The 22,643-nt window shown below is 34.2% G+C and overlaps 1 protein-coding gene across 3 annotated transcripts in view; it reads left to right on the top strand.

Moving 5' to 3' along the window:
• Positions 1-22,643, top strand: part of USP15 (ubiquitin specific peptidase 15) — a 107,644-nt gene that overhangs the window by 26,865 nt on the left and 58,136 nt on the right. For 2 of the 3 annotated variants that reach the window (XM_016224459.2, XM_016224458.2), the window contains exons 4-6: positions 7,625-7,751; positions 15,007-15,152; positions 17,298-17,359. In XM_016224459.2, the coding sequence (XP_016079945.1) occupies positions 7,625-7,751; positions 15,007-15,152; positions 17,298-17,359 (335 nt within the window). Of the gene's footprint in view, positions 1-7,624; positions 7,752-15,006; positions 15,153-17,297; positions 17,360-22,643 lie in introns of those variants that run through there. The other variant, XM_087814572.1, reaches the window with a different exon arrangement.

Genomic DNA, 22,643 nt, shown 5'->3' with positions numbered 1-22,643 from the left:
TGACCAAAGAAAGGATCCTTCAGAAAAAGCTATTTTTAGATAAGCAAGTTGGTAGAATTTGTTACCAGAAGACCGAATTAAAGGAAATACAAAACAGTCTGCAGAATGGAAGGAAAATTGCTCCATATGGAAGCTTGGAGACACAGGAAAAAATGTACACTGACAAAAGTAAACATTGTGAATAAATATTATGGCAGACTGTATAGTAATAATTTCTTACAGGGATGAAAATATGTATAAAACTTACATAACAATATTAACATAAATTAAGATAGTAGCCTCCAAGATGACCCACAATGATTTCTACCTCTTCATATCCACATCCTTGGGTAGTCCTTTTGCACGTTGTGCCAAGGTCTTAGGATTGTATTGGTCTGGGTAGCCAGAAACATATAGCAGATGTCATGGCTTATCACTTTCAAGATTAGCTGAAGGGGGTAAAAAGGAACAAACTTCCAGTTATAAATAAATCATGGGGATATAATGTACAGTATGGTAACTATAGTTAATAATACTGTATTGCATATTTGAAAGCTGCTGAGAGAGCAGATCTTAAAAGTTCTCATCACAAGAAAAAAAATTTTGTAACTATGCATGGTGACAGATGTTAGCTGGACTTATTGTGGTGATCGTTTTGCAATATGTATAAATATTGAATCGTTATGTTGTACGCTTAAAACTTACAATCTTTTATGTCAGTTATACCTTATTAAAAAAGAAAAGATTAAATTATAAAAGACAACTTGGCTTATATCCTGGTTGTGCATGCATGCCCTTGTGCTCTCTCTCGTTTCTGAGTCTGGGAAATTCAACTGCATACTCAGACAGCCTTTGGAGAGCCTCAATAGGGAACTGAGATCACTGGATAAGAGAGGAACAGAGGCCTACCAACAGTCATGAATGAGCCTGGAGTGAATCCTGCAATCTCATCCAAGCTTCCAAATAATTGAAGCCCCAGTCTACATACAGTTTGACAACAATCTCACAAGAAACCCCAACCCAGAACAACCCAGCTAAGCTGCTCCAGATTCTTGACCTGAGAAACTATGTGAGATGTGTGCTTTGTGAAGCTGCTGTATTTGGGGGTAATTTATTATGCAGCAATAGCTAGCTAATACTGATTTTTTGATATCTGAACTATAGTGTGCTGCCTAAAAAACTTGGAAGGTAATGGTTTTGGAACTGGGCAGTGTGTAGAAGCTGTAAGGACTTTTAAGAGTATTAGTGAAAGCCTAAAGAGCCTTGAATAAATTGGTAGTAGAATTTCAGCAATTGAGGAGGCTGCCAGTGAAGACTTAAAAGAAAGTGAGGAAAGTTTTATTAGAACCTTGAAGAAAGTGTTCTTTGTTATAAGGTGGCGGAAAGTTTAGCAACACATCAGTGGCAGCAAACTTGAAGGTAAAAATAATATATCTAATGATATATTTGAACGATCTGCCAAAATGTTGAAAGTACTGCCTGGTTTCCTCTTGTGCTGCTATAATCAAATGTGAGAAGACAGAGAGAAGGTAAAGAAAGGGCTGCTAAATAAAAAGGAGCCAAGACTTCCTGGTTTTAAAGATTTCTAGCCTCTCCAGATAACAGATAATGCTAAAACTAAGATGTGTCTCTGAGCAAAGATCAAACTCAAGGCACTGTCAGGCAAGTATGGTCTAACGTTGAAGCCTAGGATGTGATTATAAAATTCATTGTTAAGACTTCAGAAAAGCTAATGGTGGTGCCTCACAACTCTGTTCAAGCAAAAGGCCCTTTAAAGAATGTATGAAAAGATGCTCAACTTCATTAGCTACAAGGGAAATGCAAATCAAAACCACAATGAGATGCCATCTCACACCTGTTAGAATGGCTGTTATCAGTAAGACAAAAAATAACAAGAGGTGAAGAGGATGTGGAGAAAAAGGAACCCTCACACACTGCTAGTGGGAATGTGAACTGATACAGCCACTGTGGAAAACAGTATGGAGATTCCTCAAAAAATTAAGAATAGAGCTACCATATCACCCAGCAATTCCTCTTTTGGGTATCTACCTGAAATATTTGAAAATATATATTTGTAAAGATACATGCACCCATATGTTCATTGCAGCATTATTCACAGTGGACAAAACATGGAAACAACCTAAATCCTTTGATGGATGACTGGATAAAGAAGTTGTGGTACAGATATACAGTGGAATACTGCTTACGCATAATGAAATACTGCCATTTGTGACAACATGGATGGATTTTGAGAGTATCATGCTAAGCGAAATAAGTCAGATGGAAAAGCACAAGAACCATATGATTTCACTCATATGTGGGATATAAAACTGAAAGCAACAGAGACAACCCCTCACTGGAGTTCTCCAGGTTAAGGCCTGCTCTGGTCACCTTTGAGCATGTTATTGAATGAAAAGACTGAGGCTCATGAAGGTTGAGTGACTTATCCCAGTACACACAGCTGTCCTGTGTCAATGCCTAGATATCTGGACATAATCAAACCTCCAAATAACCCTCTGATTATCTCCTGAAGTACTCAGGTATCCACATACCCATCTGACATCTATTGTCCAGACCACTGGACATAACCAGACCTCCTGGCACCCATCTTCCAGATTACCTGGCATCCATCATTCAGTCCACCCGACATCTGACTGATAACTGTCCAGGACCAACCCTAGGGCTAAAAATGCAAGACTGATATTTCTTTAGAATGTACTTTTTACTATAAGAACTTTTTTTTTCTTCTTCAGAATACTTCTGGGTTTTTGCCTAGCTGTTTTCCCAGTTTGTAAGCTCTAAGATCCTTGAATAAATCTATATTACTTATTTGGGGAGGAAAAAGAAGAAAGCAACAAATGAACAAAACAAACTTACAGACACACACAACAGTGTAAAATTACCAGCCCAGGATGATTTGGCTCAGTGGTTAGAGTGTCAGCCTGTGGACTGAAGGGTCCTGGGTTCAATTCCGGCAAGGGCACGTACCTCCTACCTTGGTTGCAGGCTCCATCCCAGCCCCACTGGGGCATGTTCAGGAGGCATCCAGTGTGTCTCTCTCACATTGATGTCCCCCCTCCCCCCGCTCTCTGAAAAGCAATGGAGACAATATCCTCAGGTAAAGATTAAAAAAAAGATTTAAAAAAATAGATTGCCAGAGAGGAAGGTGAGTGGGAGGATGAAAGGGGTAAAGGGTGAAATATATGGTAATAGAGGGAGACTAGACGATAGGTGGTGAGCACATAACGCAGATTCCGATTATGTCTTATAGAATGGTACACTTGAAACTGACATAGTGGTGTTAGCCAGTGCCACCCAAATAAATTTAATTGGAAAAAATTGCTAATAATATAGGTACTAAATATTGGTAAAAAAACAACAACAATATGCTTTAAATCTGTTTTAATCTACAGTTTCCTTCCCACCTCTTCTCCCACCTTGCATTTTATTTATTGAATAAATCGGGTTGCCTGATTGGCAGAGGGGAAAAAAATTTAGAGTGTACTTCACACCTCCTTTCAGCATTCAGGCTTCTAAGGATAATAAAGCTTCTAAGAAACTAAAGAGCATTGCCCCTCAGCTTAAACCAAGGTAAAGAGGACTCACCTAGGGGACATTTGTGTGTGTGACTTTCGTCTAATGGAATGAACTCCGATGAGATTTGCTGGAGACCTACAGTATTTTCAAGAAGCACTGCCGTCTTGGACTGCAGAGACAATATAAAATGAAAGAGGCCTTTTACCTCCCAGACTTCCACAAGTTGGAATCAAGACAAATATTTTACTCAACTGCAGACACACGTGTTAACTTTCATGAAAAAAAGCATGACTCGGAAAGCAGAACCAAGAGTTATAAAGAGTCATTTTCAGGTAAGGGCAGAAGTGAGCCCTAATCAAGGATCTTCCAGTATTTGCCCAGGTGGATTTCAGAATTTCTATGGGCCATTGACTCTTTTGTACCTCCTCTTTTCCTTCTTTTTTACAGGAATATCTAAAAGATTATCTTCTGCGTGTCCCATCATTTAATCTGGGCGTATGTGGGACAGAAGATTTATAATTTAGTTCACAGGCCTATAGATTAAGGGGAACTGTATTCAAGATGCTTAAGGAACTACAGCCAAGGATCCTCATTTACACCTGGATTAGATTTAGATGACAAGTTTCTGAACTTTGAGTTGATGTTATAATGGGATGAGACTATTGGGAGCCTTTGCATCTTGCGGGGAGGGGCTGTGACTTATTGGAGGCCAGAGGGTAGACTGTGGTAGCCAGCCTTAAAGATGCTCCCCAGTGATCACCACCACTTGGTATTCACACGAGTGTAACCTCCTACATTGGACCACAGTTGGTCTGTGTGACTATTAAAATATGGCTGAAGTGATAGTATGTCAATTCAGAAATTAGTTTACAAATATATGAGTAGTTCTAACTTAGGAGTTATCTTTTTCCCTCGGATCACTCTGAGTGAAACTATGCTATGCAGGCAGCCTACAGAGAGACTCACATGATGAGGAACTGAAGTCTCTGCCAACAGCTGGAGAGGAACTGAGGCCTGCCAACTATCACATGAGTGAGCTTGGAAGAAGATTTGAACAACGTGATTAACCACCATGACCTGATGACATGCATAGCACTTAGTGCAGAAGACAAATTTCTTTTGTATTCTAAAATTGTCTAATATTTTCAACTGAATGATAAAACAATGCAGCATAAAAGGGTGACTGAAGACATCCTTAGAAGGAACTTCATAGCGTAAATGCATATATTGGAAAAGAAAAAAGTCTGAAAATCTGTTTTCTCAAGAAGTTAAGAGAAGAAAAGGAAATTAAGCCTAATCAAGAAAGAATATAGTAGACACTAATAAAATAGAAAAAAAATACAAAGTTTACTCATTGTAAAAACAGTGAACTAACGGCAATAAAATGAAGATGAGTCCTGGCAACACTGATCAAGAATAAAAAGAGAATAGGCACAAAATAACCTATATTAGGAATGAAAAGCGGACATCCTAGCAGAGCCTAACGACTTTTTTAACAGATTAAGTTTTTGAGCAGCTTTATGCAGTAATTTGAAAATTTAGCTGAAATGGACAAATTTCTACAAAAATACAACAGTGAGAAATAGAAAATCTGAATTGCACTTTGTGATTAAAGAAATAGAATCATTAAGTGAAAACCTTCCTACAAAGTAAAATGCAGGTCCAGAAGGTTTCATCAATGTATTCTACCAAATATTTAAGGAATAAGTATACCAATCTTATTCAAATTCTTCCAAAAATAGAAGGCATACTTCCCAACTATTTTATGGCTAGGCTAAACATGACACAAAACCCTGAAGGACATTATAAAAAAGCAGAATTATAGGCTAGTCTTATTCATGAACATAGATGCTTAATTTCTAAACACAGTATTAGGGAACCAAATCCAGCAATATATAAAAAGGACAATAAAAATTGGCTAAGGTGGATTTTTTAAATGCAATTTTGATTTAACTTTGAAAGTCATATAATTTTGGTATCAGCTGAATAAAGAAGAAAAATAATCTCAATAGGTGCTGAAAAAGCATTTGATAAAACTCAGTATTCATGTATGATTTTTTTAAAAACTCATAGAAATAGAAAACTAGGAATAGAAACTGTGCAAAATATACTTATTCGTAAAATATTCAAACCTCTACTTCTCAGATCAGGTAAAAGACAAGGGTAACTGTATTAGACGTTTTAGCCAGTATGGTAGTGCAAGGAAAGGAGCTAAAAGAGTAAGGATTGAAAAAGAAGAAATAAAATTGCAATGGTCTAAGAGACATAATTTTATATGTTAAAAATTTCAAAAATGGTACTAATAAACAATTAGAATTAATAAGGTTAGCGAGGTAGCTGGATATATGGTCAGTATATAAGGGGTGGGTGGGTGAGTGGGGAGAGATTAACCAAAGAATTTATATGCATATATGCATAACCCATGACACAGACAATAGCGTGGTGGAGGCCTGGGAGGGACAGGGTGGAGGGGGTCAGTGGGGAAAAAAGGGGGACATTTGTAATACTTTCAACAAAGATAAATTTTTAAAAATCAATTATATATCAGCAGCAAATACAGTTGAATTTTAAAATAATGTTTATAATAGATCAAAGTACTTAGGAATAAACCAACAAAAACTGCTTTTCTACACTGAAAATTACAAAACATTACTGAGCAAAATTTTAAAAGATTCAGTGATTTAATGGCCAATAGGAGTCGCCAAACTTTTTCTGTAAAGGACCAGAGAGTAAATATTTTTAGCTTTGTGGGCCAAAATGGTCTCTATGGAAACTGCTCACCTTTGCTGTTAGGGGTGCAAAAGTAGCCATAGATGATACGTAAATGAATGGGTATGGCTGTGTTCCAGTAAAATGTTATTTACAAAAATAGGTGGTAAGTCAGATTAGCCTGTGGGTCATAGTTTGCCCACTTCGATCTAGGCACTGGTTAATTTATGCTTACCAACATCACAAAAAAAAGGGGTAACTAAATATTATTTGCATCTTCTTTAGAATGTATCTCAACATCTATAAAATAGTCTTAATAAATATTGCAAGAATAAAAAGATGGATGGTCAACTTTTCAGTTAAAATACATTTAAGAGACTACCAGTCAATTGTAATATATTGGCTTTATTTGGATCTTGATTCAATAAATAAAATAAATAAATAAATGCAATAGAATGTATATGACATAGTATCATAAAAATTATGTTGGGTTGGACATTAAATGCTAGATAAACTACATTTGAATTTTTTCAGCTGAAAACAATTTCCCTATAAGTAAAAGAGAAATTTTTAAGGCTCTTACTAAATTGATGCTACGCTTGTGAGTGCAGGAGTCTTTTGGAGCCTCCCTTTTGCCATATTTGTCTAATGTATCACATATCAGGCTGATTACTATTTTCAGCAACAGTATTCATGACTGAAACTCTACAGTTAACCTTTAGAAGATCAAAAGGAAATATACTTATTAAAAAGGTGACCCTAATGTATACATATTTTCTGTCTTTCTGCTTTATTGCTTGCATGTTTAGCAGCTTTTTTTTATTTGTTAAATAGAATTACGAAGTGTGCATTTAAAGGTCAAAGTCATCTTAGAATTGTAAACTAACATATCAGTTACAGAGCATAGCTGAATATTTTGGCAGCGGTAATTTGGAGTCATTTTAAAATATTTATTTTAACATACAGAGTTTTACAGTTATTACTAACTGAAATTATATAAAACTTAAAGTTTTAAAAGGTTTTTCTGCTTGAGATCAAGTACTGAATGCTATGTCTGTATCTTTAGTCAGAGCTATATTTACATTTTGAGTAAACTTGCTCATCATAAGTACTGAATGTATTCATTATGTACCTAAGTATATTCATAGATCAGTGGAATACGTTTCCAAACTGTTAGTGTTTAATGTGATTATTCATATTCTGTTAAATATTAAATTTTCCAAAAATGTTTCTTGCTTCTTCAAACATTCAGTATCTTTTATATTGATAGATTTTTACCAGTTACTGTTTTTCATTGGAGATCTGTGGCTTTTCTCTAAAGCCTCTTTAGAAAATATATTCTGTTAGAGACAGTGAAATATATTGAGCTATAGCTGACACTTTTGTTTTGTTTTTTTAGGTGGTTGAACAGGGTATGTTTGTAAAGCACTGCAAAGTAGAAGTATATCTCACAGAATTGAAGCTCTGTGAAAATGGAAACATGAACAATGTTGTAACTCGAAGATTTAGCAAAGCTGACACAATAGGTAATGCAAGATCTTTTAAATCTTTGCGATTAAAAATTTAATTATAATTTTATTTGTTATATGCTACTAGGATGATAATGATTTTAAGGGTCTGTGCTTAACAATGTAGATTTCCAAGTTTGATGCAATATATCTTAGCTTAGAGCTGAATTTATTGTTTCTAAATCTACTTTACATTATTAGATGAATTTAATATTTGTGCCATTTTACTTTTTTTAAAAAACATCAGTTTGTTTTAGTTTATCATTTGAAAATGTATATTTTGTTTGTAACAGAATTATAAGTTAAAGTAGAACTTTTATAAGGAGTAGATTAGGGAATTATAGTCTGAAATAAAAGTGTACCTAACTCCCTCTGTATATTTATATGTCTACATATCTGTATATATTCATATATCTATAAATCTACATTAAAATATACATAATTTTTTTCATTTTTTTAAAAGCCACATTTTAATATAAAATCAAGAATATATTGAGTGAAATGTTTTTTAAGTAAGTGATTAGTAATTTAATAACAAAAGTATAGTACTTTTTGATAAAAACAGCTTAAAATAAAAATCATAAACAGTAGTTATTTTCAAATAAAATTACTGGAAAACAAGATTAATAGTAATAATTTGATCTTTTTGGAACTTGTAAATGGACATTGAAGATAACACTTAATACAGAACTCCTCAGCAAGGAGGAGAGGTTAGCACATTTATGAATTACAGCACTGTATAGTTTTCCTTGTTGGAAGCAATCATTAAGTACTCTTTGATTAAAAGTAAATAGAAGTATTTCTGCCCGGCTGGGCGTGGCTCAGCGGTTGAGCGTTGACCTGGGATCTAGGTGATCAGGGTTCGATTCCCAGTCAGGGTACATGCCCGGGTTGCGGGCTGCAGCCAACCAATGACTCTCATCATTGATGTTTCTGTATCTCTCTTTCCATCTCCTTTCCTCTCTCTAAAATCAATAAAGATATATTTTTTTTAAAAAAAGTATTCCTGAATTTCCTAAGTCATTTGACATTTACCACTCACCCATTTCACAGCAGGAAAATACTTTTAATCTATATTTTTCGTAAAATAGTACCATCCTTCAATACGCAGTGCTTGGTTAATCCTAATGTTTTCACCAAATAAAATATTATGTATGAATTTTTTATTTTCATCCTCTTTATTCCTCTAGGACATTTATAAGTTTGATGCAATTTCAGTAAACTCAGTCATCTTTCTAAAATGGGTACTTAAAATATTAGGAATTCCATATATAACTATCATATTATGAAAAAATTACTTACCTTTTGAACTTCTAGATTTGTGGAACATATTTAGGAATAGAAAACATTCCTACATACTAAATACTGATAGTTTTCAATATAATACAGTAGTGCTCCGTTATCAGTGGGGCATAAGTTCCACAACCCGCAATGGATATCTGAAACCAGGGATAGTACTGAACCCTATATATACTTGTGCCATGTTTTCTCCTATACATACTTACCTATGATAAAGTTTAATTTATAAATTAAGCACAGTAAGAGATTATTAACAACAATAATAACAGAACAGTTATAACAGTATACTGTAATAAAAGTTATGTGATGTGGTCTCTCTCAAAATATTTTATTGTATTGTTACTTAAAAGAAGCACTTTATAGCATCTCTTTGGCATATCCAAATTGCCAGCATCACTACTCTTGCACTTTGGGGCCATTATTAAGTAAAATAAGTGTTGGTTGAACACTGCAATACTACAACAGTTGATCTGATAACTGAGACAGCTACTGAGTGACTGGCAGGCAGGTAGCATATACAGCAGGGATGTGCCAGACAAAGGAATGATTCATGTCCATGGTAGGACAGAGCAGACAGCACGAGATTTCATCATGTTACATAGAACACATGCAATTTAAAATATATGAATTGCATATTTCTGGAATTTTTCATCTAATATTATCAGACCACAGTTGACCACAGGTAACTGAAACTGCAGGAAGCAAAACTGCAGGCAAGCAAAACTACTGTCTGTAAAACTACATAAATCATGACATTAAAATGTGCACAATAAAAATCTATAATTCTATCCTACGTGTATAATCTATTAAAATTAATTTAGAAATTAATCTCTGAAATGTTCAGCCAATTAAAATATAAATGAGAAGCTACCCCTTAAAATACTTGATATAATGTTTTCTAGTTATTTTTAAAGTTTAATATTTTCTTCTTACCTCGTTTCTATAGGAAAATTGTATATAAAATGAGACAGCCAGAAATCTTACTTGAGAACGTTAGTTTACTGAATAGTATTTTACAATTCATTATATGAAAATTAGCAAATGGTTTAACTTCTGAATTCAGAACAAGCATTATAGAGTTCTCACATTAAGTACTAACTAAGAAAGAATTTATTAATGAAATATGTAATTTATAAAGAATCTCTACCTCAGTTTATAATTTGCATAGATTTAATCAATGTACTTTTAAATCCTAGATACATTGGATATATGCCTTAAAATTGTATGTGAACTGAATTTTTATACGTAAAATATTTTGTTATTAGAGCAATTTTTTCAAACTTTGTTATCAATACTTATTCATTAAACAGTTTGGGGAGTAAAGAGAATGGAATAGAAAATATTACAGTAGAAAAATCAGTATATATATGTGCATGCTAGGTCACATTTTCTTCCTGTCTTAGTTTTAAAAGTTTGAAAGTCTATATTAGAGCAACTTTGTTTTCTAAACAAAGAAGTTTTGCAAAAACTATAATTAATCAAGTCAGGAATTTTAGAGACTTTATGGTTATAGTTATAGTAATTAGCGTTATGGAATACTTACTATGTTTTGGTACTTTATAGGAATTTTTTATTTAAACTTTAACAACACTATATTCTCATCTTATAGGTGGTAAAGCTGAGGCTTCCAAAGGTTGTGTAACATATCTAGATTCACCCTGATACCAAGTGATAGAGCCTGTATTTCAACTCTGTAACCAAGGGTCTTATACCAGAGTCTCATGTCTTAATTGCTGCCTTACACCATTTGTGCAAGTGTTAATTAGGCTGATTTTGTTTTTCTAAAGTAAGTGAATTTTGAAACAAAAAATTTGGATAATAAGAAAGAAAACATGGAATGTATATTTTTCCCTTATGGTTGGTTGGTTGATTTATTTATTTACTTATTTACTCATTTATTTTCCTCACCAGGGGATGTTTTTCCATTGCTTTTCAGAGAGAGAGGAATGGAGGGAGGGAGGGCAGAGAGAAAGAGAGGGAGGGAGGGAGGGAGGGAGGGAGGGAGGGAGGGAGGGAGGGAGGGAGGGGAAGGGGAAGGCAAAGAAAGAGAAACATCGATTGGTTGCCTCCCACACGTGCCCCTACCAGGGCCGGGGATCAAGCCTGCAACCGAGGTATGTGCCCTTAGCCGGAATCAAACCTGGACCCTTCAGTCCTTGGGCCGACTCTCTAACCACTAAGCCAAACTGGCCAGGGCTCCTTATGGTCTTTTTAAAGATTGTGGTTAAAAATGGTCAAGATAGCTGTGTACATGAAATATAGCTATATAAATTATATAAATAGAATTAAGAAATATAAGTACTTGTTTTCTGTTTTTACCAAATTAATAAAGTTTCCTTTTTCAGCTAGTACTACCTATATTGATTTATAATAGAAATGATGGTAGCCATAAGCAGAATCTAAATAATTTACTACATTCAGAGCCAAAATACTTTGCCTTTGAATATTTTTCTTCCTAAATTGATATATTTATGTATTGAACATGCTCCAGTAAGGAAGATAAAATTTGGTTTTGTTTTTTCTCTAAGGATAACACTGAAAAATAATTTTTGTTATAAACTTATTGAAAAATGCTTTATGTTTACAAAATTTATTATTGAATTGCTTAACTTTCATATTAAATGTTTCTATTAGAAATATTTGTCACAATTTTCTATTACCTGTGTTAATATTTTTCTACCTCTGGCAGTTGATTTTCATTAACTGCCTAATGAAGCTGGGTTAATATATGGGAAAATATACCTCAATGCCTTGATATTCATTTTTTATTTAGTTTATTAGGGTGACATTGGTTAATAAGGTTATATAGGTTTTTCCCTGGCCAAGTAGCTCAGTTAGGTGAAGCATCATCCCATACACCAAAGGGTTGTGGGTTCAGTTCTCACTTAGGGCACATATCTAGGTTTCAGGTTCGATCCCCTGTCAGGGTGCGTTCGGCAGGCAACTGATCGATGTTTTCTCTCACATTGATGTTACTCTCTCTCTCCCCATCCCCCCCTCCCCCCTCCATCCTTCTATCCCTATCACTCTAAAATCAATGAAGACATATCCTTAGGTGAGGATTTAAAAATAAACCTATCTTCTGGTGAGGATTTTAAAAAAAATTATATAGGTTTCAAGTGTACATTTCTGTGGTACATGATATGTATATTGCATTGTGTTCCCGCAACTCAAAGTCAAATCATCTTCTGTCACCATATATTTGGCCCCCTTTCCCCTTGCTACCCGCTCCACCCCCTTCCCTGTGGTAAGTACCATACTTTTGTCTTTGTCTACGAGTTTCTGTTTTATATCCCACATATGATTGAAATCATACTTCAGTGATCTTGTTCTGCACTCAACCTCAGCCACCAATTCCCATGACTGTCATTATATATAACTGCACTTGCCAAATTTCAATTTGAGCATTCTGCTTTCTATCTCCCACTTTCTCGGCTGCCATTCTCTCCTGAGCCCACTACATCAGTCATTCAAGCCTACCACCCCCTTAGCACTGCTTCTCTGATGGTCTCTAATACTTCTACATTGATAAATTCAATGGTAATTTCAAAGTCTTCCATTTTCTTAATCTGCCAGGAAAAATTGACAACACTGTCTTTGCATGGCTTCCAGGGCATAAATTCTCACTAGATGCGTTGTCTCAGTCTTTTGTAAGATTCTCTATATATTCCTGATCTCAAAACATCAGAGTGTCTTCGTGCTTAGTCCTTGGACCTCCTCTCTTTTCCTTGGTGATTTCCTTTAGTTCCCTGGCTTTAAATACTTGTCTGCATATTGATGTCTTTTAAATGTGTATCTTCTATCCAAAACTTGCCCTTAATTCCATGTCTTCACTTGTGTCTGATTCGAATCCCAGGATATAACGCATGAAACTAAACTCTCTCACTTCCCCCTAAAACCTGCTACCATCATTCTTCTCCAGCTGAGTTATCACCACTTGCATTCTTCTAATTGCTCAGGGCAAAACTTGGTATCATTCTGATTCTCTTAGTTTTCACCCTGCGTGTAATCGAGCAGCATATCTTCTCAGCATTCCTTCAGAATCTATTCTCAGTCTGACCACTTAGCATTGCTTCTACTGCTACCACCACTATCACCTTGGATTGGATTGCTGCAGTAGCCTGATCTCCCACCCTTGGTATCTATCTTCCAGTTTGTGCTTCACTAGCAGCAAAAATCAACATTTAAGATGTCAACTAGATCATTCCATTTCTCTGATCAAAACTCCTCGGTGGCTTTCCTTCTTACTCAGATAAAATAGGATACTTTTATAGTTCACAAGATTCTATGTGCACCTATATAAGTACCTTTATGGTCTCATTTTTACCTTGCTTTTCCTGCTTAAGCCACATTGGTTCACCATGCTGTTCTAAAACATGCCAGATTCATTTCCTCCACAGGGCCTTTGCATTACTCTTTCTTCTACCTATAATGTTCTTTTCTTATATATGAGTAGATTGCATTGGAGAGGAAATTCCAATATGTGTTTGTACATTTATATTATATGTATAAATATCTGTGTTAATTTAAAAAAAAAAAAGTCTGAAAGAAGAAATATCAAAATGTTAACAGTCGCTATCTTTAGGTAAACATTTTATTTGTATTTCCTGAATTTTTGCAATGATCAAGAATTATTTCTACAGTCAGGAAAAAGTATTTAGTTTTATAGAAAGATTAAAATGGCCTCTCTTCCTAAGCTTCCGCTATCTTCCTTCCTACATAATGTTCTGTTCCTTCATCTGAGTGATGGATACGTCGTGTGTCCACTTTGCAAATTTATCATGGTATACTAGTGACTTGTGCATTTTTCTGTATACATTTACACTGCAATAAAAAATTACAACCTCCCCAAAAATAGAAAACAGTGCTGTCAATATATTTAGTTTATGTAATTATTTAAATATTCTGCCTAATTTGCTTTATGTTTTAAGATACACTGTAAGATTTACTTCTAATTTAATGCCCTAATCAAAATCTCATTGACTACAAGACTAATAAAGAACATTAGCTGCTAAGTAGAACATAAACAGTATCATTGAACTAAATTTAATTATGTAAAATGGACATGGGTGTTTATATTTCTTCAGAGAACATATTAGGTTGAGTATCTTGTAAATACTGTCTTTTTTCCAAAACTAACCAAGTATTCTAAAATTGAAGTATTTTATATTTCTTAATGTATCGTAAAATATTTACAGTTTTCTTGAGTCTAAGTTAAGTAAGTTATTGACCAGAATTAAATAGATTTAATAGTATTTTCTAATATTGCTTTCTAATGTTTGAAGCTTAATTACATTTTACTCTCAAATATGTAGATATTCCTGTGTCTTATTTTATAGCAGGTTAAGCTGCTCCAGTTAAAAAAAGACTTCTTCCACTCAGATAATTGATTTAAAAATAAGGAAAATATATTGTTTTACTTTGAAAACAAGAAATTTTGACCAATACAGACATCTACAAAAAAGGCACTTTCTTTTGTGTCTGTATATTCTATTTTTAGTTAGTTAATTAAACTGTAAATTATATTCAGTTTAACACTAATTGTCCTGAAATTGGTTATGTTATAATTAAAATTTTTTCCATTTGTAGTATCTCTGAATCATACTTTATTTTCTAATTCCTACATATCATCAGAAAAATTATGTTGGTTTTATAATATGTAAAAGGTTAAAGTTTAAACTATATGACATAAATTATATTTTAGTGTTATATGATTGAACTCCTTTAGCTCTTGGGATCTCAGTTTCCCCAAGTAATCATCTGTCAGAGTTATAATTACCATTTTCTTTTTTAAAAAGTATACCTGGTCTTAAAAACCTTGTTTATTGTTTTTTATATATTTTTTACATATTTATTCATCTATTCTCATATCAATATTTTAAATTTAGGATTTTTATGCTGGCAAGCACTTAGTTCTATGTGGTATATATTTCAATATTTATTACATTTACATATCTTTTCTCCTTAAATCTAGATACAATTGAAAAGGAAATAAGAAAAATCTTCAATATTCCAGATGAAAAGGAGACCAGATTGTGGAACAAGTACATGAGCAATACGTTTGAACCACTGAATAAACCGGACAGCACCATTCAGGATGCTGGTTTATACCAAGGACAGGTATCGTTTACCAGTACTGTTTATTTTAAGCACACCGCACATGAAGCTTTCTTGAGTCACAAACTTTTTGGATATCCTGATAATCTATAATGGGCCCTACTGGCTCTGGCTTCCTTTTTTTAATTTGAGTCTCCCCTGTCTCTGCTGGACACTAGCTATAACTTGTTTCCCTCCTTGAGCTTGAATATAAAAAGAAATCATTTTCCATTTTAAAAAAACAACAGCTAATAAGATGGGTCAGCCAACTTTCTATGAAGGATCAAATAGTGAATATTTTTGGTTCAGCTATCCATATGGTCTCTGTCACAACTACAGCTCAGCTGTTGTTCGTAGCGTGAAAGTAGCCATAGAGAGGATATGTAAACAAATGGAAATGTCTATATTCCAACAAATTTTATTTACGAAGACAGTCAGTGAGCTAAGTGAACTGTAGTTTGCCAGCTCCTGCTAGAAGGTTTGATAAAAAACAAAGCAATGAATGTGTTGAGAAATGAAGCTGTTTAGGCACAGTCAGCAAGCCCTACTGATTCTATTTTCTAAATATTTCTTGAATTAACCTCTGTCATTTGTAGCCCTTATCTTTCTTAACAATCCCTCTGCCTCCAGTATTTTGCATGCCCACTCTCAATCCTTCATATTTCTGTCAGAATACTCTTTCTAAAATGTAAACCTTATTATTTCCTTTTCACTTTCCTGGCTCCATTAAAGTCCAGGTACCTTAACACAGTTTGCAAGTTATGGTTTGACCTTTTGCCAGTCTTTCGTCATCTTTAGGTTATGCTTGCTTTGTGATTTACACTCTAATAAAACGAAACTGAACTACTTATGGTGCCCTAAGCATGCTATGCTATCCATACTTCTGTGCTTTCCTACATATTGTTTCATAGGCCTGTTGTCCCCTTCTTCCCAATCCCTTCATCCATCCAGCAAAAAGTCCTTTTAAACATCAAAATATTCAAATCAAGCATTTCATTCTATCAGGTAGTCTAACCAGATCAGATTATTCATCCTCCAGATTCCAGCTCAGATGTCACCATCTCTTCAGCCTTTTCTGATCTATTTTTCTCAATATCTATTTGAGGTATAGGATTTTTCTACTTTGGAGAAAAAGTTACTCTCTTAACTCCCATAATGGTTTATGTACAACTTTTATATCATTATGTATTTCAATTATTTGTATATTGAGCTCCCCAGCTAAACTATGAGGTATTTGTTTTGGTGGGACTTTCCATGTTATTTATTTTTATTTTATTTTTAGTACTTAACACAGAGCCTGGTGCTCCAATATATGGAAGTTTTTGTCTTGCTTTGCTCTGAACTGCTATTGACTTAAATAATATGATACAAGTTAAAAAATCCAAGGGAACAGAGGGAAATTATTTTTTAGTAAATACCTACTATATGTCAAATTTTGTAAAAGGCTATAAAAACAGTGATTTTCAAATTTATTTTAATATGTATTACAATTAAAAGGAGAGTTACCTGATTGAAGCTGGAGTGAGGAATTTGGAACTCTACTGGTTCTAGCCAGCTCTCTTTCTTGGCTACCAATACACCTTTCTCCTTGGTTACGATTCAGCAGGCCTTGAGGGAGCTCCAGAGGACAATTTGAAATATATAGTTTTATTTTGTTAACTCTTTTTAGTGATTGATCTTATGTAATGGCTATTCTTTCTATCACGTACATTAGGAAAACTGGCTTTGAGAATTTAATTATATCTTCTTGCTAGGCATGCATTTACCAGATTTTGAAATAGGAGTGTTTCCAAAAATGTACATTAAGTTTTTCAGATTTTATAAGTTATTTTCTGACTAGTGATAAACACTATTCTGGACTTTTAAAAAATTTTTTTCACTAAAGTTGAGAGTATCCTTATTAGGAAGTGAAACAAAGATAATATTATTGAAGACTTTGCTTCGTGTGTGTGTGTTTGTGTGTTCAGTTGCTTCTTATATTTGACTTCTTAAATTTTTGTCTACCTTGACTAGCTTTGGAGTCAAAATGCAAATACCTCTTCACCTTGTCTATTGAGTCCTTTACTTAATCACAGGGTTACTTTAGTTTCTCAGTGAATTCAGCTAATTTTCTAAAACTATTTTAACATCAGGGTCAAGAAAAACACTCTTATTGTGTCATATTTGCAGGTGTTAGTAATAGAACAGAAAAATGAAGATGGAACGTGGCCAAGGGGTCCTTCTACTCCTAAGTAAGTGCTCCCACTTTTTATGGTGTATGGCATGATTTAGAAGCCTTTGGTTTAAGATAATGAAATCCAGAATGACAGAAGAATTTAATTATGTGTTGTACATACCTTTATATTTTAATATTTTATTCTCAGTATAGAAGTTATCTAAATTTGTACTTAAATTAATATGCTATTACTAAAACTTCCAATTCAGATCTCTTATAGAATGAGGTATAGTGTTATAAATGTTATATTACATTGTCTACTACAATTAGATCACTTTTAAACATTTTGTTAATATTTTGTTTCAGGCTTGTGATATTTTTCAAGTGTCTGTTAAAAGAACGTTCTTTATTATAATGATTCTGATGTGAAAGTAATATTTTTATTTATTAAAATAAATGTTTTAGAGTATAAAAGCACAAGCAAAGATACAGGTGTATAAGAATTGCTTTTAATAGTAAATGAGGGATGAAAAAATTAGAAATCTTTTTAACATTTTTTAAATTGTGGTAAGAACAGTTGAGATCTACCCTCTTAACTTTTTTAAGTGTACAGTACAATATTGCTAGCTATAGGTACATTGTTGTATAGCAGATCTTTAGAATTTATTCATTTTGTATAACTGAAACTTTATTCCTATTGAAGACTAACTTTCCATTTCTTCCTTCTCCAGGCAACTGCCATTTTACTTTGCTTCTATAAGTTTGACTAGTTTAGATACTTCATATAAGTAGAATCATGCAATTTTTTTCCTTCTGTGAACCTAATTTTATCTAGCATAATATCCCCCAGGTTCATCCATGTTATCACACATGGAAAGACTTTCTTTCTTTTTTAATATTGAATAATATTCCATTCTATGTATGTATCACATTTTCTTTATCCATTTAATTGTTGATGGAAATTTAATTGTATCTTAGCTATTATGAATTATACTGCAATGAACAAGGGAGTACAGATATCTCTTCAATATACTAATTTTGGTTCCTCTGAATATATACCCAGAAGTGAGATTTCTGGATCATATTGTATTTCTATTTTTTTAATTTTTTAAGGAATCTTCATACTGTTTTCCATAGCAGCAGCATTATTTTACATTTTCTCCAACAGTGTGCAAGGATTCTAATTTCTCACATTCTTGTTAGCACTTATCTTTTGTTCTTTTGATAATGACCACCCTAACAGGTGTGAGGGTATATCTTGTGGTTTCGATTTGCATTTTTACAGTGATTACTGATGTTAAGCATCTTTTTGTATACCTGTTGACCATTTGTATGCCTTCTTTGGGGAAATGCCTATTCAAGTCATAGGCCCATTTTTAAATCTGGTTATTTGGTTTTTTTACTATTGAATTATAGGAGTTCCTTATGTACTTTGAATGTTAACTCTTTATCAGGTATGTGATTTGAAGATTTAAAAATAAAGCTTGAATCCATAAAATTTCCAGAAGAAGTCTTAGAGGAAAAGCTTTATGACACTGGTCCAGGCAGTGATTTCTTGATTATGGCACCAAAAGCACAGGCAATAATAGACAGGTGGGACGATATCAAATTAAAAAGCTTTTGCACAGTAAAAGAAATAATCAAGCCCTGACCAGTGTGGCTCAGTTGGTTGGAGCATCATCAGGTGTGGCTCAGTTGGTTGGAGCATCATCAGGTGCACTGAAGGGTCGTGGGTTCTATTTCCAGTCAGGGCACATAACCAGGTTGTGGGTTCAATCCCTGATTGGGGCATGTACAGCAACTGATCATTGTTTCTCTCACACACTGATGTTTCTCTCTCTCTCTCTCTCTCCCCCTCTCCATTCCTCTCTCTCTAAAATCAATTTTTAAAAAAAGGAAAGAAAGAAACAACATAGTGAAAAGGCAACATGATATGGGAGAAAATATTTTGAATGGTTTTAGAATCATCAAATCTACACTTCATTATCAAAAACACTTAGGGCTAGTTGTATTTTTTTAAGCTGAGAAGCCCCCCGCTGGGGATCAAACCACAATCTGGATATGTACTCTGACTGGGGATGGAACAAGTGACCTTTCTATGCATGGATGACACTCAACCAACTGATCCACACCGGCCAAGGCAGGGCTAGTTGATTTTTAATATTCAAACTTCTTAAACCTTTGAGAAGAAAATATGGTATATAGCCATCTATATAAAATCCAGAAACAATCAGCAGACTAGAACAAAGAAGTTTCAGCAAAATTATCCAATATAAAATTAAACTATAAAATGTAATAGCTTTTTTCTACACACACAGGTCAGCAATCTTTTTTATAAAGTAACAGATAATATTTTCAGCCTTGTGGGCCATGTAGTTGAAACAATCAGAAAGAATATATGTACCCCTCTAGTCTCTGATGCAACTATAACTCTGCTGATATAGCTTGAAAGGAGCCATAGACATTATGTCAACAAATGGGTATGGATGTGTTTCAGTAAAACTTTTTTACAAAAACATGTGGCAAACTGAATTTGTCTTGTGAGCCATAGATCTCTGATCCCTGCTAAATACCATTAATAATCCACTTATAAAATAGCATAACAAAAATTAACCTAATTAGGAATGCATAAAACCTTCATGGAAAATACCTAACTTTATTAAAAGACAAAAATTGTCATGTACTATATGCCTTGACCTAATAATGCCTATTTCTGTAAATTTGTCGTCATTGCCTCCTATTCAAAATTCTATTCTTTTTTTTTTTTAAGAAACTTCACAAGTGCATTTTAAAAATTAAGATATACCAACAAAGGTCCAAGAATAGCTAAGTCAATTTTAACAAAAAAGGAGGAGGAAGCACTGGACCTACTAGATAATGAGAAGTACTACAAAGCTATAGTAATAAAGAGTATGCTAGCTTATTTTGTTCATTAGATTCCACATATAAGTGAGGTCATTTGATATTTGTCTTTCTCTAACTGGTTTGTTTCGCTTAGCATAATAATCTCCAGATTCATCCATGCTGTCACAAAGGGTAAGAGTTTCTTTTTTACAGCAGTGTAGTATTCCATTGTGTAAATGTACCACAGCTTTTTTATCCACTCATCTACTGATGGACACTTGGGCTGTTTCCAGATCTTGGCTAATGTAAATAATGCTATTATGAATGTAGGGGTACATATATTCTTTCTGATTGTTTTGGAATTCTTAGGATATATTCCCAGAGGTGGGATTGCTGGGTCAAACAGTAGTTCCAGTTTTAATTTTAAAAGCTCCATACTGTTTTCCATAGTGGCTGTATCAGTTTGCATTCCCACCAGCATTGTACTAGGGTTCCCTTTTCTTCACACCCTTGCCAGCATTTGTTATTTGTTGATTTATTGATGGTAGCCATTCTGGCAAGTGTGAGGTGATACCTCATTGTAGTTTTAATTTGCATCTCTCTGATGATTAGTGACGTTGAGCATTTTTTCATGTCTCTTGGCCATCCGTATGTCCTCTTTGGAGAAGTGTCCTTTGCCCATTTTTTAATTGAATTGTTTGTCTTCCTGGTGTTGATTGTTTAAGTTTTTTATATGTTCTGGAAATTAACCCCTTATCAGATGTATCATTGGCAAATATGTTTTCCCATATAGTGGGTTCCCTTTTCATTTTGTTGATGGTTTCTTTTGCTGTGCAGAAGCTTTTTATTTTGATGTAGTCCCATTTGTTTCTCTTACCCTAGGAGACAAAATAAACTGACAAGCAAAATAGGACCAGAGGCATGGATACATAGAACAGACAGATCTCAGAGGGGAGGGAGGGAAGTGGGAGGGACTGGAAGAGATTAGCCAACGAACATATATGTATATCTGGATACCCCATGGACACAGGCAGCAATGTGGTGAATGCCAGCGGAGGTAGGGCAAGGCTGGAGGAAGAAGACAAGGGGAGGGGGGAATGGGGGACATCTGTAATAGTGTCAACAATAAAAAATATAATTAGCTCTGGCCAGTGTGGATCAGTTAGTTAGGCATGGTCCCATGCACCAAAAAGTTGCTGGTTGGATTTCGATCAGGGTACATGCCCCAATTTTGGGCCTGGTCCCCATTGCAGGGCAAACAGGAGGCAGCCAGTTGATGTTGTGTTCTTCACATCGGTGTTTCTCTCTCCCTCTCCTTTCCTCTCTCTCTCAAAATCAGTGAAAATATTTTTAAAAATAAATAAGTTAGAATTTTTTTTAAAGAGTATGCTAGCAAAAGAAAGGCAAATAGACTGTAATAAACTAGTGTGCTCAGAAAAACTTATATATATATACATATATATATATGTATATATATATGAGAAATTGATAAGTTGTACCACTAGGCAATGAGAAACAGGCTGCTTAAAGCAGATAGGTGCTTAGATTTTCTTAGGAGAAGTGGAGAGAAAGAAATCTGGATCAGTATCTTACACACTAAATACAAATACAGACTCCAGAAGGAGTAAAGACCCAAATAAGAAATTAAAGCTTTAAAGCCAATAAGAAATTTTGAATAACATCTATGTCTTAGGGGATCACAGAACATAATGTTCAAATTAATGGATTGGATTACACCAAAATTAAGTATTTCTGTTAACGGGTACCATACACAGAGTTAAATGTCAAATGTCAGTTTTGGAAAATGTAAAACCTACAAGGGAATAATAGTGTATAAAGAACTATAAATTTACAGACAAAAGCAAAGAAAGGCTTTTAAAAAGATAAAAGATATGATGCCCTAGTGCTAACAGGGAGAGGAGGATATATACAAACTCACTAGTAACTAGAAAAATTAAAATAAAGCATAAGATACAACTTACCAGCCAGCAGAATGACACAAATTTAAATGATTGCCAATACAGAGTGTTTAGAGGGTTGTAGGAGAAGTCTTATGTATAATGGTGGGAATATAAACTAGTGCCAACATTCTATAAATCAGTGTTTAATCAAATCAGGAATGCTTAATACCCTCTGACCCAACACTCAGTGGGATTTTTACACAGGTCCCTGAAGGTACAGTCTTTGTAGCTGTATTGTTTGTGGTAATTGTAGGGGGAATTTGGAGGCAGCCTAGTTAAGTATCTGTTACTGGTAGAGTGAATAAGAATGGCAGTGTACTATGGATACTAGTGCAGCAGGTAAAAGTAATAATGATGAGGTCTTTAAAACTGGATAAGCTTTAAAACATACAGTTGAGAGAGAAAATAAAAACAAAATGAGATTTTAATTCAATACCATTTATGTAAATTTAAAGCAGAATAGAACATACTATGTAAAAATATTTAAGAACATATAGTCAGCACTTACAGTGGAGGAAAATGGGAGTACAGATTAGAAAAGAAAAAAGGTTGCGG

Source organism: Miniopterus natalensis, chromosome 2 (assembly GCF_054644295.1).
Source record: "Miniopterus natalensis isolate mMinNat1 chromosome 2, mMinNat1.hap1, whole genome shotgun sequence".
Taxonomy (NCBI): Eukaryota; Metazoa; Chordata; class Mammalia; order Chiroptera; family Miniopteridae; genus Miniopterus; species Miniopterus natalensis.
Note: the sequence above shows the minus strand (reverse complement) of the source record. Positions and strands in the feature narration are given on the sequence as shown.